Source organism: Macrosteles quadrilineatus, unplaced genomic scaffold, assembly GCF_028750875.1.
Source record: "Macrosteles quadrilineatus isolate MER2022 unplaced genomic scaffold, UCM_ALF_1.0 Scaffold_3__2_contigs__length_128488019, whole genome shotgun sequence".
In the NCBI taxonomy this organism is placed as follows: domain Eukaryota; kingdom Metazoa; phylum Arthropoda; class Insecta; order Hemiptera; family Cicadellidae; genus Macrosteles; species Macrosteles quadrilineatus.
The window spans coordinates 57,196,359-57,212,664 of record NW_026542596.1 but is presented as its reverse complement, the minus strand read 5'-3'; the positions used below and the strand labels follow the sequence as shown (position 1 = coordinate 57,212,664).

At 31.1% G+C, this 16,306-nt stretch overlaps 1 protein-coding gene across 3 annotated transcripts in view; it reads right to left on the bottom strand.

Annotated features, from left to right (window-relative positions):
- Positions 1-16,306, bottom strand: part of LOC128988908 (FMRFamide receptor-like) — a 325,276-nt gene that overhangs the window by 81,046 nt on the left and 227,924 nt on the right. Inside the window, exon 1 of one of the 3 annotated variants that reach the window (XM_054410679.1) lies at positions 3,877-4,202. The exons of the other annotated variants lie outside the window; for them this stretch is intronic. Coding sequence (XP_054266654.1) covers positions 3,877-4,159 — 283 coding nt within the window. The 5' untranslated portion in view covers positions 4,160-4,202. Of the gene's footprint in view, positions 1-3,876; positions 4,203-16,306 lie in introns of those variants that run through there. 3 annotated transcript variants of the gene reach the window in all.

Below are 16,306 nucleotides of genomic sequence, written 5' to 3'. Positions count from 1 at the left end.
GATCTTACCATAAGACTATTTACACTATTCTGTGTACTTGGTTGTAATGAGCTGCTTTTACAACCAACCACAACAAAGGCTACATGAACACTGAACAGTCTTGCAAAGCTAGTTAAACGAGGCTGGTTTCCTTAGACGACTTGAGTTCACAAGTTCCTTCAAAAGGGTTACAAATTATTAGCAAACATAGCAAACCCTTCCGAGTGTAGACTATGACAATGACTTCAGACCACAAAATTTAACATCAAACGAATACAGAATAGTTATATGTGGGCAAAGTGGCACTTTGCTGCACACGAGACGTAGGCAAGTGTGGCAAGTTTCTGGAGTGCAGCAAAGGAAATTTGCACTCGCGTTACACAATATATTTTGCCTGCAGTTATAAAAAAACATAGAAATAATTAGTATTTCAAGCACTAAACAAAACGCTTTCGGTTAGGTTATACGCTTGCGTGGAACGAAATGGGAAACACTGCAACAGCTGATCGCAGTCGTAGTATCGTGTTGCCAACCTATTTCCAAGCGTACACGGATTACGTGCATAATAAAAGCACACTTTTTTGTGTTGTTTAGTTGTGCGACAATGTAAGAAGTGTGCGGAAAAATAAGTAAATGCAGCAATTAGCAGCTTACTGTAATATAATCAGTGCAAGGAAGCCCACTTTAGCGGGGGACTGTAAGAAAAATACATTCATTTTCTAGCTCTTCCAAAAAGTAAAATATTTCATAGAGGGAGAGAGTCATAAAGAATTTTGAGACAAAGTGTGTTGTAAAACGTAATACACAATTTCACATACAGCTGTTGTATAAAATCTGTTTCTGATTTTGCCTGATAAAGATCAGTGTGAAACGACTACCTACCACAAAATGTAACACCAAACACTGAAAGTAGGCGTACATTTATTTTCTAGCTCATCCAAATTGTTCAATATTCCATAGAGTAAGAGAGAGAATTTCGAGTTAAAGCGTGTTGTAAAATGTAATAAGAAATTTTACACATAGCTGTTGTAAAAATAACAGTTTCTGTTTTGCCTGATAAAGACCAGTGTAATTGATCGAAATACATTTGTACATTCATTTGTATTAGTATTTGTGATATTGTAAAGGTTTACAATGTAAGTGTAAAAATATTAGAAGGGATATCATACTTTATAATGCAAGTAGAAATAATTGCGTTTAGTATAAACATCAGTCCAATAATTAATGTATAAAATCAAAATTAAGTAACAAAACTCATTATTTTATTAGTGTTTGGTATAGCATACACAGTTATACATGTTATAATTAATAAACATTTGCAATTAGAACTCATACTTATTTCAACAAGAAGCATTTTATACTTCAAAAGTGAAGTCATAGGTCATAGACAAAAATGATAAATACACAATGAAGCGTGAAGTTTTGTTTTCGTGTGAGAGGTCTATTGTTATATTCACAGGAATATACAGCAAGCGACCCACACATATAACAGGCTCAGGACATTCCATCATACTTACTGCTTAGATAAGGCTGTGGGGAGCCTGCCTTTGCTACTTTATATTATTTTTCACACCTATCTGAAGTCACGTAACAATTGAGTAGGGGCTCTATAAAAATAGTACATAAAAAATGTATCCTAAATCATAATCTATAACGTGTTTCAAACCCCACCTTATGCGTTTGAATAAAACTGTATTGAAAAAAATACAATACGTTATAATATAGGCCTAGCCTAAACAAAAGCAATTCTTTTGGGTTCATTTGGATTTATTGACCACCATTAGTGACACAACAATCGTGTAAAACCAACGAACGACAAAATGGCTGAACTAGATACGGGTTTTAGCCTTGGAATATTTGTTCAAATCTCTTGGTAAAATTACTTTTGTTAAATTATTACATACTGCATTTATTGAAATCATATCTGAACTTAGCCTTAGCTGAATCAAGTATAAAATAATCTGAACAATGAATACTAAAGTATGTAACGTACGAATTTATTATTAAAGACTTTTTAATAACGATTATTGTTCTTTTTTGACTCCAGTAGAGTGGTTTCTTCTGCTAATTTCCTTTTGACATTAGAAAAAAAAGGAATCCTTTTGTACACTACCTTATTGGAGATTATTATGAATAGGGTCAAGTAAAAAATTAAAAAAAAAATTAATAATAAGAAAAAATAATGTTTTACGATTGTATTATAAAAAGAAATCCTGCAAAGTCAGCCATTCTACAAACTTAAGGGAAGACTTGTTAATAAGAATTTATCAGAACTATAGATTGAAAAATGAATGGAATGTTATTTTGTTTCAAGCGTAAAATATTAAAATACCCATTGAAACATGAAATCAAGAGTTTGTTTGTTATACGAAATACAAACAGTTAACCAACAACATTCACTGTGTTTGCATGTAGTGAAAAAAGTACGTTTTAATATCTAATTTTAAACTTTTATTGAAGCTACAGATAATATAGATGGATGTGAACATCTATAAAAACCTTATCTAACATGGGTAAAATTATAAATGTGCTTTTTAGGTTAAAACAAAATCCAAAGTGGTATGAGGAAAAGTTATTATCAGAAACTCTATCCACGATACATTACTATTGTCTCAAGTCCACTATCAAAATCTTTGTTTATCCGTTAATTGAAATCCTTTGAAAGTTTAGGCTGGTGAATGAAATAAAATAGTACAACAAATGACAATCAAATGACAATAACAGATAAAAAATATGTTAAATCCAATAAAATCAATATGTCAAACATATAAAATATTCCACTCCATTCCATAGAGAAACTCAAAACAAATGTTAAACATTTTTTGTATACGTTTTGTGTAGCCTGTACTTACCATATTAAAAGTAAATTGTATGAAAGTGTTTTGCATTTCATTAGATGTTTTTATCCAAACTCAGTGATAAAAAATGGCATTGCTTACAAATTACATTATTTCTTTAAATGCAACCACTAGGCTTAAGACATTTGAAAATATTACAAATAACTTTTCAAAATTAACATTACATAGGTTTTTATTGAAACAAAAATGGTTTTAATTATATTGGGATATATTTTTTAATAAATACCGCATAATCTTAAAAGTTTAAATCAAAATCTTCATCAACATTTCTCCTATTTTAAAATCAAACATACCAAAAACCGTAGATGGTCGATACATTAAAACCTGATCCATACGATTTGGTTAATACTTGTATTTTATCTGAGCGAGGGAATTGGAGGAAATTTGAAAACCATTTTACCATAAACATCATGGTCAATATATGCAGTTATCTATGCCACTGGTATTTAGAATGGCAGATTATAAGACAAAGCTATCCTAATTCTTTACATTTTCTTGGATATATCAGGGATTGAACCTGCACCTGTGGCACTAATTAGCCATACTCTAACCACTGTGCTTCCAACACATCCTATTTCAAGTAGTTGGGCCACAAACAACCAAATAGTACTACATTTATTAGTTTTACATAGAATATTGGTATATTTCCTTTCTGAACTTAAACTCCAAGATCAATAGACTGATGTGTAACTACTGTAATAATCAAAGAAAAGTCAATTCATAGTATCCACAAAACCTGCAATTGTATAAATTTTTTTTCTAAGACTCTAGGCAAGAGCCTGGGATTGTTTTTCACATTACTTCAAGCTAGACCCACCCCCTTTTTGGGTCTATGCATTATCAATTATAAAAATAAATGGATAAAATCCATTGGTAGTTGGTGGGATTTGAACCCGGGACCTCAGGGGCTGAAGTCCAATGCTCTAACCACTAGAACAGCTCGCTCCCCCCACAATACTTGTATGTTATAGACATCATTAAAAACTTGTTTCAAGCCGATTCTAACCTTCTAATCCCAACAACAACACCTAAAGCTTACTTGTGCAATCCACAATCCACAGAAAGTACTTCCACTGGTTCCAATACCACAAATAGTCCACACTCTTCAGGTCCGGATGGTTCTCGAAGGACAACGCGTACATACACACAAGGTAAACCAAATCCGTAAACGCCAGAGCGGTAAGGTAGGTGTTGGTAGATGACGTCATCCGACGACGGGTCAACACCAGGATGGTAACTATGTTGCCTACCACACCTATCAGCACGACTATTGGTTGGATCACTCGTTGTATCCAGAACCTGGACCCGTCCCTGAACAACATGGCGGCATGCTCTAGAGCGTCGTCTGTAACATTTTCCACACCACAATCCATGACTGAGCGGCGGCGATGCCACGCTCGCACTGAGGCTGTTGCGCTTCTCAACCCCCTCCCCTCCCCATAGAGTATTGTTGCCCACCACCCTCTTGACACCTTTCATTGTTGTCATCCCCCAACCATCACTATGTTCCCATTACTTATCCCTACCACCCAACATGACCTTTCATTGTTGTCACCCCTTCCCATCTCCCATTCATGTTTCCCTTTATCACTAGTTACCACACCCACTAAATCTTGACACCTGTTGCAAATAAGATTGCCTACACTGGCTTATTTATGATTTAACCCTCGAGGTTTATTTTCGTCAAAGATATGCCTTGAAACATTAATTAGAGGAATTTATTACTCTTTGAGTAAGCAGGTTTGTTAGTAGGTCAAAGGTAATTATTTACCCAACGTTTTAGGAATTGTACTAACTTATATATTCCTGTTCCAAAACCATCCTCCCTAGTGCATAACCAAAATTCCCAAATCTTACTTATTTAAACTAGGTGTTACCCACGGGCTTCACCCCGTTTGACTTCATAAGTATTAATAAAGCTATTGAAATAAACAAAACAAAATACAGTAATACAAACAAATAATCACACGTGATTTTAATAAGGTAATAAATTCAAAGAATAACAAACAAACAAGTATAGCTGAGGTATTTTTAACATCAGGAATATGGAAAGTTACGGAATTACGTACTTAAAAGGCAATTTATGAAATAATGTATATTTTTGTGCAAGGTTTCTCGTCATGACAACATTTTAAGTATATGGTTTATGGGGTGTGACTTTTAGTTTTCACAAAAGTTCATGGGTACTTTGGGATTTATATATGGATGAATTCACGTAAATGCAATACATTTGATCATACTTCTTACTAATCTTTCTAATACTATGAATATGCAAGTTTGTGTGCTTGTTTTTTAGTTTATTTGTTTGTTTGTTTGAAGTTGAATCACGCATTAACTACTGGTCGGATTGGGCTGAAAATTTGTATGGTGATAGCTCACATTCCCGACATATTCTCATCTCAAAAATCTTAATCCTAAAAGAACTAATTTTGTATATTAAAGCGTTGTTGTATGCCTAACGGTTATGGAGATATAAAAAAAAACTTTAAATTTAAAATTCCCATGTTATTCTTATGGAGAAAAATTAACTGTTGCAGTTCGCTTGTTTATTGATATATTTTAATCCAATTTTGCAATTTTGTTAATTTCATACTAAGCTATCAACATTTCAATAAAAACACACCTCAATACCTTCCCTGTAGCAGCAAACCTAGGTATTCATTAAAATTAATGTTATTTAAATAGGAAATTAATCTGACAGTTTTCAGTGAATATTTTAATAGAAATCCAGCCAGGTAAATGGAAATTCCCGTAGAATGCAGGTTTGCTGCAGCGGGGTTATTTTTTATTAATACTAATTTTATAGTGAAAAACCTTTATCATTTATGTAAAGTGATCTCAAGGTTATTTATGAGGAAAGGCTTTCAAACCATAGAGACTGCTTCTTAGGATCAAAGCTTCTAATTAATCATGGGAAGGTTTCCTGAATGCTTCTGAGTAGGACGGTCTACACTGATTACAAGAGATCCATGTTAACTTGGTAACGCTACTATTGCGAAATAAGTACTCACGTGAAAGGTATTTATTTATTTCTATATTTGTTAAATAAATAATTAAATAAATATAAGATAAATCTAACAATGGTAATGTTACTACTTTTTGCGATAAAAATACAAGTTTTTTATTTAGCTTGATGTTTTATATCATTGGTCTTTGAAATAAAATATCCAAAATGAGAAGCTTATCTTAGTAAATAAACCCAAATCCGTAGTAAATTAAAATCATCCCGTCACAGCAAACCTGCAGACTATGCGAATTTCCATTCGCCTGATTTGATTTCCCATTAAATCTAGACATTTACGTTTTCTTTAAATTCGGATAATGTTTCCTAAAATTTGTGTATGTCAATAATAGTTGATTCATTAGAGGTACTTTGGTATTATGCCGACCAATTATAATCTAACCTAACCAAACGTAAGGGTGCGCTATGTGTTATGTTAGGAAGATTTTGTTATTTAAACTAATTAAAATCTGATTTGGAAGTCGATTTATTGGTGTGGTAGGTATAATACCAAAGTGCTTTAATATACATACTGGAATCACACCTTAATTTTGAACCTTTCTTGTCATAATAATTCTAACTCGTATTCTCTGTTATAAGCGTACTGTTCTTTATAAGGTTGTTTCATTATTTAAAATGTATCAAAGTATTTTTAGTTTGGTTTGTGATTAACAAAAACACCCTATACATCTCCAGTATTAGATGGATTTGTGGAAGAGTCTGGAAAATAAGTTTGATCTTAAATAAGCTCGCCAACATCTCAGTGAGCATGTGAAGTCCTATTACAACTTTGTACGAGATCCAAGATCAGGTGAGAAAGCTTGTGAAGCTTGGGCTTACTTATGTCAATGGAAAAAACCTCTTATCTAAACTGGTTTTCGGTTCTTACACACTGGCATGTTTTATTAATAACAATAGGTTTACGGAAAAACACAACCCCTCGTGGGTAAGATTGAAAAAGAATACAGACTACATAAAATTGGTAGGTAAAAATAGATACGATAATTTATACATACAAAGAATAGATTTAAAAAATAACATTATATTAAAAATATAGAATTAAATGGTTTCTTCTAGTAGAATCAATTATACTTCAAGGAATAATTTAGATGTTATCTCTCAGGTTTTTATGACTGAAACTGGACATTTAATAAAAATAATACCTGTCCTTGATTGAGTTTATAATGATTGGTATTGATGGCTAAGCAAATATATTATCTCAGTCTACCTGTACAAATAACTTAACTTTATTCAACCCTCAACCCTCATTCATAGTTAGATGAAAGTACAGGGTGAGGCAGTGAAACGGCATGATTCCTATACCAGCTGACAAGGAATTGGGGGCTATCAGAGTACGGGGGAAATGGCCATAGCCGTCTAGAAAAGTGGAAATTTCAGTAGCCATGGAGCGTTGGACGAGTGCACAACACACGTTTGCTGGAAAGGCATATTTATAAAAACGTGCATATAATAATGGTTTGTGCTCAGCGCGCTTTTTGTTGTGAGTTCAGTCTATCGCAGCGGGCTCCCGTGCCATCAAGGAAAGCTACCCTCCTTTGGGTGAATAACTTTGAAGCCACTGCTAGCACGATAAAGCGCTATTACACGATTGCAGACTTTATGGAAACGCTAAAAACCGTCATGGGGTCATTTCAATTCATAATTCAAAAATGTGTGCAAATACTTCATACGCCATTTTACTGACACTGTATTAAACAATATTTTTATTTTTAAGGTGAAACATTAATTTCCACTCATGTACTTAGGATTTATGTCAAAAACAACTATCTTTTTATTCTGAATAAATTATTCATGATTTTTTTAAATCGTGCCGTTCCACTGCCTCACCCTGTACATCAGGTAGCGTCCCATTCTTTATTGGTAGTAATAATAGCTTTAAACATTATAACACTAATTAATTATTATTATGACACAGAACTTCACAAACATCATCTTTTATCTTGGTCGGTAGCAACGAGAATGGTTCTTCAAAAAAGCTATTTTTAATATTTATAAATAATAATAACCTGTTGCCTGATAAATGGCAAAGATAAATCTTTTTAGAACCATTATACAGATTTGTAAAATACAAAATCTTTAGTGAATGATCACACCGAGTTCAACTGAGTTATCGTTTTGAGCTTATTATTAACGATTTTGAACTTCCACCAACGTTGAGGTTAGGTTTGAAATGTCAAGAGAAATGTCTTATTACGATATCCTCATAGTCAATTCAATCCATGTCTGTCTGCTGTATGCTGGAGATAGCAAGTACAATAGCTGTTATATAAGCTGAATCGGGATGCAAATGTCAATCAGTCAAACTAGTTATATATGTAATTAATTTTAGCAAAACGGTCCGATATAACTTATCCCGCCATAAAATAAAATTATAGAACACACATTTATTTAAAATCAAATCACCGATAAAATATTTATAAAACGACAACCTTAGAAGACATTATTTATGATTTAAAATGAAATAAATACTATATTGAAAATGGTTTTCTAAAATATGAGTTTTAGATTTATTGGAAAGTAAGAATTGAACTATAGTCAATGTATGAAACCTAAATTTCATTTAATTTTAGATAACATTTTTTCTCTGTCCGGTCTTTGCAAAGGGGAGAGAACACAGAGAAGATAGTGTGGCCCTTCCTTGAATCGTCCAATGTGAAGCACTGGATGAGGTTACTCCTTTGAAATAAATTTTATCAAAGTTCATGTCATTAGGAACAATACTCTACGGATGAACTATTTTGTATCAATATGAACACTTAAAGCTTCTCCCATACCAAACCAGATTTTATTTGATTGCACAAAACATTTGCCTGCGAAATGAATGGAACTAATAAAAGTGTAGAAGACGTATTAATGCAGAATTAAGAGGTCGAAAGACTGGAGTCAATACTATACCACATTGTAAAAAACATACTATCACTGTTATCACTGTTGTAAATTGAGTTATTTTATATAGTATGATATCCAACTCGAGTTCTAACAACCACTTTTACAATATACTTCCCATTGTTATATAAGCTACAATATGCAACGTAAGTTATTAGGAGGGTGACAATTAATTTAGGATTGGGAAAGTTCCCGCAAAAAGCATTCAAATTTGCTTACCATGTATTTGGTAATGTCCAAAAAAGCTATATATAAATACTTAATTTTCTGCACAACGTTGTCATAAGTTGGTTATGTAAGCTACCATAGTCGGAAAATGCTGGGATAAATATAAAATGGGTGAAGTTCTATTTACATACCATTCATTTGTTATATAACATAATTATTTACTGTCTTATTGAAGTTTAAGTATTGATTTAATGATTGTATGTTTTTCATAAGTAGTTTATTATGTATGTCCAAATACCTGCAGTACTATTGGTATACAATTGATTAGGCTCGAGTGAATTTATTAAACATTACATTATTACATACCAATAATCCGGATATTGATGTATACGATTTAAGTTTAATTGGAACTCCTTAGCATTGCCTAATTCAAATACAAATGCTTCGTGTGCTTTATACCAACCCAAATAACACAACAATTATCATAAATGTAATAAAGGTTAGTCATTTCCTCAATATATGTGTGAGTTGTAGCCTAAAAATAACGTGGCTGATCTCAAACCTGTTCTTCCAACAATTTATGACATATTCACTTTCCTAGACTGGTATGTAACGTGTATGAAAGAGATTTAAAGCTTTCCGTGGATGTATTTTTGATCATAAAACCCATAAATAGTTTAATCCAGGCCTATGAACTCGTATTTCTTTGTTTGCAAGCTTAAAAGATAATTTAGACAACATTTTGGTAGAAACATAACATATTTTTTATCACTGTATTTTTATCCCAATCACGTTTACATTGCGAGATCAAAGTGATAATTTGATTTCTCATCAGCTGCGGTAATTTAATATGTCAGACCATACGAGCAAATCCACCTGCAGCATCAATCATATCAGACTAATCATATTAAACTGTTTCCATCAACAAAAGCTTGATTGTATATTTTGTCCAGCTTTTATCGACAGTTTTTGACATGACGCTGTAATTTATAACATTCTGGCTGAAAAGCTTTGCTATAATTTCTTTGTGTTTAAGCATAAATTTGATTTCGACCCACACGATTAATATCTTATACATCTTCTTTGTTATTCTTTTGTTGTTTAACTTTACACAAGACCATAAATGCCTTTATTTATTCCATTTCAAAGTGGTGTATTAGTTCTACAAAAGTCCTTTAACCTATATTATATTAAATGGATTCCCACAAAATGGAGTTCCCCATCTGTTTTGAACAATGTGTACCTTGAAAATTTAGAATTTGATGTAAATAAAAAAGAGTAAACAAAATAATAAGAAGATTAAGAAAGAGTGAGTGAGAAAGAAGATTACCATTAAACCAAGGCTGGCATTGTTTGGTTAGCATGTGGCTGCATTGTACATGTTGAACAAGGCAAGGTTTGGATCATGTATATAAAAATATTCCTAAAAGCCACTTGCGATGTTTTTCTTACAGGCAGAAAACATATGACAAAAATTAAAATTTTAAAAGGTTAATTAAACTCAATAAAAAGTAAATACACATTTTGTATCAAAACAATTTTAACAGCTGATGTATATTCAGCATTTAAAGGTGAATAAATACATCTCTTAAGTCAACGTTCGTCCCTAGAGGGTATATAGGAAGAGAGAGAGTATATAGGAAAACTTATTATTTTCGAGGATGTTTTGAATAACAACCTTTCATTTAAATATTTGGTTGATAGGAAGTGACTTCCAGCTTTTCAAAAGTTTGTTATTCTTATTAGCTTCATACACAGGTTATGTCCAATCTTAATAAATTTGATTGCTTTTTAAAAACGTCTTTATTTCAAGAGCTAGGTTGAAATTTGAAATTTAACCATATAATTTAACATATATCAAACTAATTTGATTATTGTTTTTAAATCAAGCAAACAAAATTTACACAAACAAACAATTTATAGAACAAATTCAAAATTTAGACTTATAATAACAGAATCATAACATTGGCGGAAACAAACTAAATAAAACACATTATTAACGAGTATAGGCTTAATAAATTGCAGATACAAAAATAGTTCAATATTATTAGTCTAAAATCTAACTGAGGAAAACCTTTCACTTTGTGGTAACTATTTATAGTTAATTTTCTAACATGTATCGGAACTAAAATATCGTTAAATTATACAAAAAAGCCATTTATTTTGATCTTTTCAAACATTAATATATTTTGCCAGCATGTTTCATTTAAGAATGTATTTTGTATCAGTGTTTTAAGATAGTAAATGTACTTGTAAGAAAAACATCGCAAGGGGTTTGTATGAATATTTTTATATGCATGATCGTAAAACCCTTGCCTTGTTCTACATATACAATGCAGCTACATACAAATCAAACAATGCCAGCCAGAGCTTCCTAGTAATCCTCTTTCTTACTCACTCTTCCCCAATCTTCTTATTATTTTGTTTACTCTTTTTATTTACATCATATTATAAATGTTCACAGTTTATATTGATCCCAGCATTTCCCGACTATGGTTGCTTACATAACCAACTAATGACAACGTTGTGCAGGAAATTAAGTATTTATGTAAAGCTTTTTTGGACATTACCAAAAATGCATGGTGAGTAAATTTGAGTGCTTTTTGCGGGAACTTTTCCAATCCTAAATTATCACCCTCCTAATAACTGACGTTGCATGTTGTAGCACATATAACGATAAGAAGTAAATTAAGAACATATTTAGAACACGAGTGTTAAGAAAAAGTGTAGTTTTGTTCTTGCGAAATTTGTAATACAGTTATTATATATTTGATTGTTTTGTGTTATTCTTAACACACAGTATGTTCAATCAAATCTTGCAGCGTGCAAAAACGATTGTGTTGCAAAACATTTGTTTACGTTATAAATAATCGAGTCATAAATAAAACCAACTATAAAGTCACAAGATTAAAACAAAATAATACATGGATCTAGAAAAAGTCAAAAACATTAAACATTAAAAAAGTTGATCCGAGGAAAAGAATGTTATGCAGCTTCACGTGAAGTATTGATTAAAAAACTAAAATTCCTTGTAAACTGCAATTATTGTACAAATAAAAATCTTAATGTATTATCTATATAAACGACAGAACCTGTACAGTGGTTGGGTAAAAGGGGGAAACATGCTGTTTATAAAGGCCTATAAAACCAGTAAGAATGTAGTTTAAAAACCCAGTAATTGATTTAGATAATTGGTCTTTAATCCTGGCTTTAAATGGAGCTAGCATAATATTAATGTCCCCTTAAATCAACTGTGAGTGCTTCATTAACGGGTCAAAATTACATTACTAAGAATTGAGGTAAACAAAATCAAATCCTTAATTAATTTGCAGATTGTTCTGTTTATAACCTCTCATATGAAACTATTTCAAACATTTGTTTGGAACATCAAACAATCAAACATTGTTTTGTTTCTTATGAAATTATACTAGACTTGCTAGATCAGTTCGATAATATATTATTAATTTGATTTGTATATTAATTTTTTACACTTCCCAAAAATACTTGTATTTGGGATGAACACAAGTTTTATTGGTTTTCTGAATAACAAGTTCAAATACACTTAAATCACTTTTATTAAAAGTACAAAATTAGGGGCTCGTGGTGGTCAAGTTGTAGAGAGCGGGACTTTGGTTTCCGAGGCCCCGGGTTCAAATCCTGACAAAAACTATTTGATTTGATCTAAAGAATAATGCCACAACCTCTAGGCTTAGATTGAAGTAATGTAAAAAAACACGATCATGGGCTAGAAATATCTCCAATAAAATTAAAACTATAGCCGAAAGCCAAATTATTTCATACGAGCCTCCATAAATACATAGCGAAGTATTAGGACTAAGTCTTATTCTAAATTAAACCAAATTAGGGCCGCTTTCCCCAAATCAAGTTTAACTCTGATCGTGGTTTAAACTCTAGTTTAACCTCAGATTTGCTTTCCTCAAAATAATTTCTCGGTGGCGACTAAAACAAAAGTTAAACTAGCTGACATATAAAAGTAAAAGATTGGGAAAATTTCATTTAAACATTACTTTAATAAATTATTATTTTATTATTATATGATATTATTTTATTACATTAAACAGTATTTGCATATTATTTTAATATTTTTGTAAAAGTTTAACTCATGTTTGTAAAAAAAGTATTTAGTAAATAAAAATCTGAGCCCACAACTATCCAAATTGTTCACTAACCATGAAACGTTTCCTTAATTAGTTTCTATATATTTATTTTAAAATATACTAAAATAAAAATGTTACTGGCCCACGAAAAAATCATTACTTTAATTTAGCTTTTTTTCAAACGCACAGTAAGGCGGGATTTATCTTAATAAGTTATTATATTTAAATAAAAGGTAAAAAAAACCTTGGTTACATAAACACCGTAAGCCTTATTAGAATTAGCCATTTTTAGTTGCATGATTATTAAGAAATACTGCTATGAATAAATGTGTCAAAACGACTTGTTATACATAATTACTTGTACCTGATTGTGTAAGATAAATCCTCGGAAATGGAAATAGCTTCTACGATCCAAATACAACAAATATACCCCATTTAGTTTACTTAGGGGTTCTACTGGCTTAAAACAACATCAGGAATAATGTGTATGTAAATAATTGGGTTAAAGAAAATATAATTAATTTAATTTGAACATTCGCTTTAAAAATAAATTCCCCAAAACCAATAAATAAGTTTTTATTTTATTCATGAAAAAGTGAGATGAACTAAAACAAAATTATCTAAGCCTGCAAGATCCTGCTCCTGTAGAAAATTTACAATTTAAGTTATTAATAATGCAAAACATTGTATAAAATACCATCTAACATATTTTTGGGAGCAATTATAACAAAGTAACAAAAGATTTTCAGCACTGTTTCTTATAACTTATATTAATCTAAATTATACCATTTTATACAGTTGGAAATTCGGGGAAATAGATAAAAATGTATATAAAGAAAGTTAAGCTGAAATCTGGAAATAGTTTCTAAAAATGACAAGTGATCCTTATATCCTTTGACAAAAAGCTAATGGCATCATTAAAATTGATCACGAACTGTGTCAATGGATCTGAAAATAACTTGTTACATTATAGTATTATATCATTAGTTAAAGGCAAGAGTTATCCTGAAAAGCAGTATTCTGTGAGAAACGTTTTAGAATAAAAGGCACGTTAATTTGTTAATTTGTAAATTTTTTTAATTTTATTTAAATATAGAAACTATATTAAACAATATCTTACACAAGTAAAATATTTGTATATATGTGATGTATCGAGATAAACAAGAATAAAACATTGTGTATTAGACTGTATATAAAATAATTATAACGTTATAAATTTTAAGGTAAAGTTAAGTCATAGAATTTGACTAGTGCTTCTCACACTAATGTTACAACTTAAAGTGGATTTACTGTGGACATTTCCCATCACCATTAGGAATGAATACATAAAATATGTAAAATTTAAAGTATACAACAAAACGCTCCCTGAATAGACTGAACTGAACTAACCTCTAGTTCTTACAGAATCTGTTATGAGTACATTAAATTTGTTGTTATTTTAGTTTAGAATCAAGTGTAATCTCAAAACCAAAAATCAATTTTATAATGTTCAGGTGGAATGTATTGATTCTTCTCAAGTTCCAAGGGCTCTAATTGTAAAATTGACTAGTCTTGAACTCGAAGTTAGGGGGTTTAAGACCGTGATAGATCGTCTCGACAGAAATCAATTTGAGGAAGCGACTATTACTGTTAACGGAACTTGATGGACCACTAGTGACAATAGCTTAACTTATTTGATCATGGAAATAGTAATAGTTTGACCCAGTAACTATAAACTATCTTGACGATATTGAATATAAGCACGTATATTTTTTCTAAATGTTTTAAAGTTGTTTTGGAACTGTTTGAAGATATCACTTTTGCCATTATTATTCCTTATTGATTTTTCCCTATGAATACATCACACAATTCTAGTTTAAAAGACTGTTACCCTAAATCACAAGAGACAATAAATTAATTTGACAAATCAGTAATTTGATAAATAAATAACTGTAAAACACACACATTTAAAATGTAAGCTGACAAACTCACAAGTAACATTTTATGGCATGTCAAGGTATTATTTGTTATTTCGTGAACATGAAATAACAAATATTGATGATATTGACAAATAATAATAATATTAGATTAGTGGGGTGTCTGGTCTATAAATTACTTGAGAGCCTTCATTAACTTGTAGATAACTTTTTAAATTAAATAAATAAGGATAGGTTTCCAATGCAAATATATTTTACTGTGTTTAACCCCCTTCACTGAAAGTCTTTCAAAATATAATAATATAGTTTTTAAGACTCAGTGTTTAATACAGCTAAGTAAGTTATTAGCTAAAAGGCTCTAAGGGTAGTCGACAGCAAACGCTAAAGGTATATTGGGAGTATATATATATATTACTCTAAAGATTAATGTAACATTTATGATAAGCAAAGAAATTATCTTTTACTATAAGTTTTTTTTTTTTTTTTTTTTTATTGAAAACATATCCTATTCTCTAAACCTTCTCTGTACCCAAGTACTACAAAGGTAACTGTGTTGTAAGCAAAATATTCCAAGGGATTTGTGGGAATATTTTTATACATGAACGTAAAACCCTCACCTTGTTCTACATGTGCAACGCAGCTACATGCAAAACAAACAATGCTTGCCAGGGTTCCTTAGTAATCCTTTTTCTCACTCTTCCTTCCTTAATCTCCATACTGTTTTGTTTCCTCCTTATGTCTATTTACAACAAATCCTGAATTGATATATTTCATAGTTTGTGGAAATATCTTCAGAGGAAAGGCTGCTTACTAAAAATAGCTTATGAATTTTTATAATTTTTTATGTCTTGCTTTTGCAAAAATATACTTGAAATAAAGATCGATTTGGAAGATAACTCCAAGTTACGTGACGAAATCTCTGCCAGATGTAACTACACAATTAGTTTTTTCGTTTACTAAGATACTAACATGACCTCATTCTTTTATAAAATTAGCAAATATGTTATATTTTTCATGTATATTTCACAATCTTAAACTTTCTTTAACCATTAAAAGTCATTGTAACGAGAAAAACACTATAAGTAAAAACACTTTCACCATGCATGTTTGGTAAATTAGCTATGCATATACTTGTTATCTGAAAATACACCTTAAGAAACCCGTATAATTGTATCACGAATATTAAACAGAACGTTTTATCACTGTACAGCTATACTGTATAATTAATTGTTCAGTGCTTGAGGCGAGAAGATATGTGACAGGAGGACTTATTATACCTAATTACTTCCATCTGGTTGCCTGAGATAATTCCGCACTTAGGAATGACTAACAGCTACTACCATCAAAATACAAAAACAA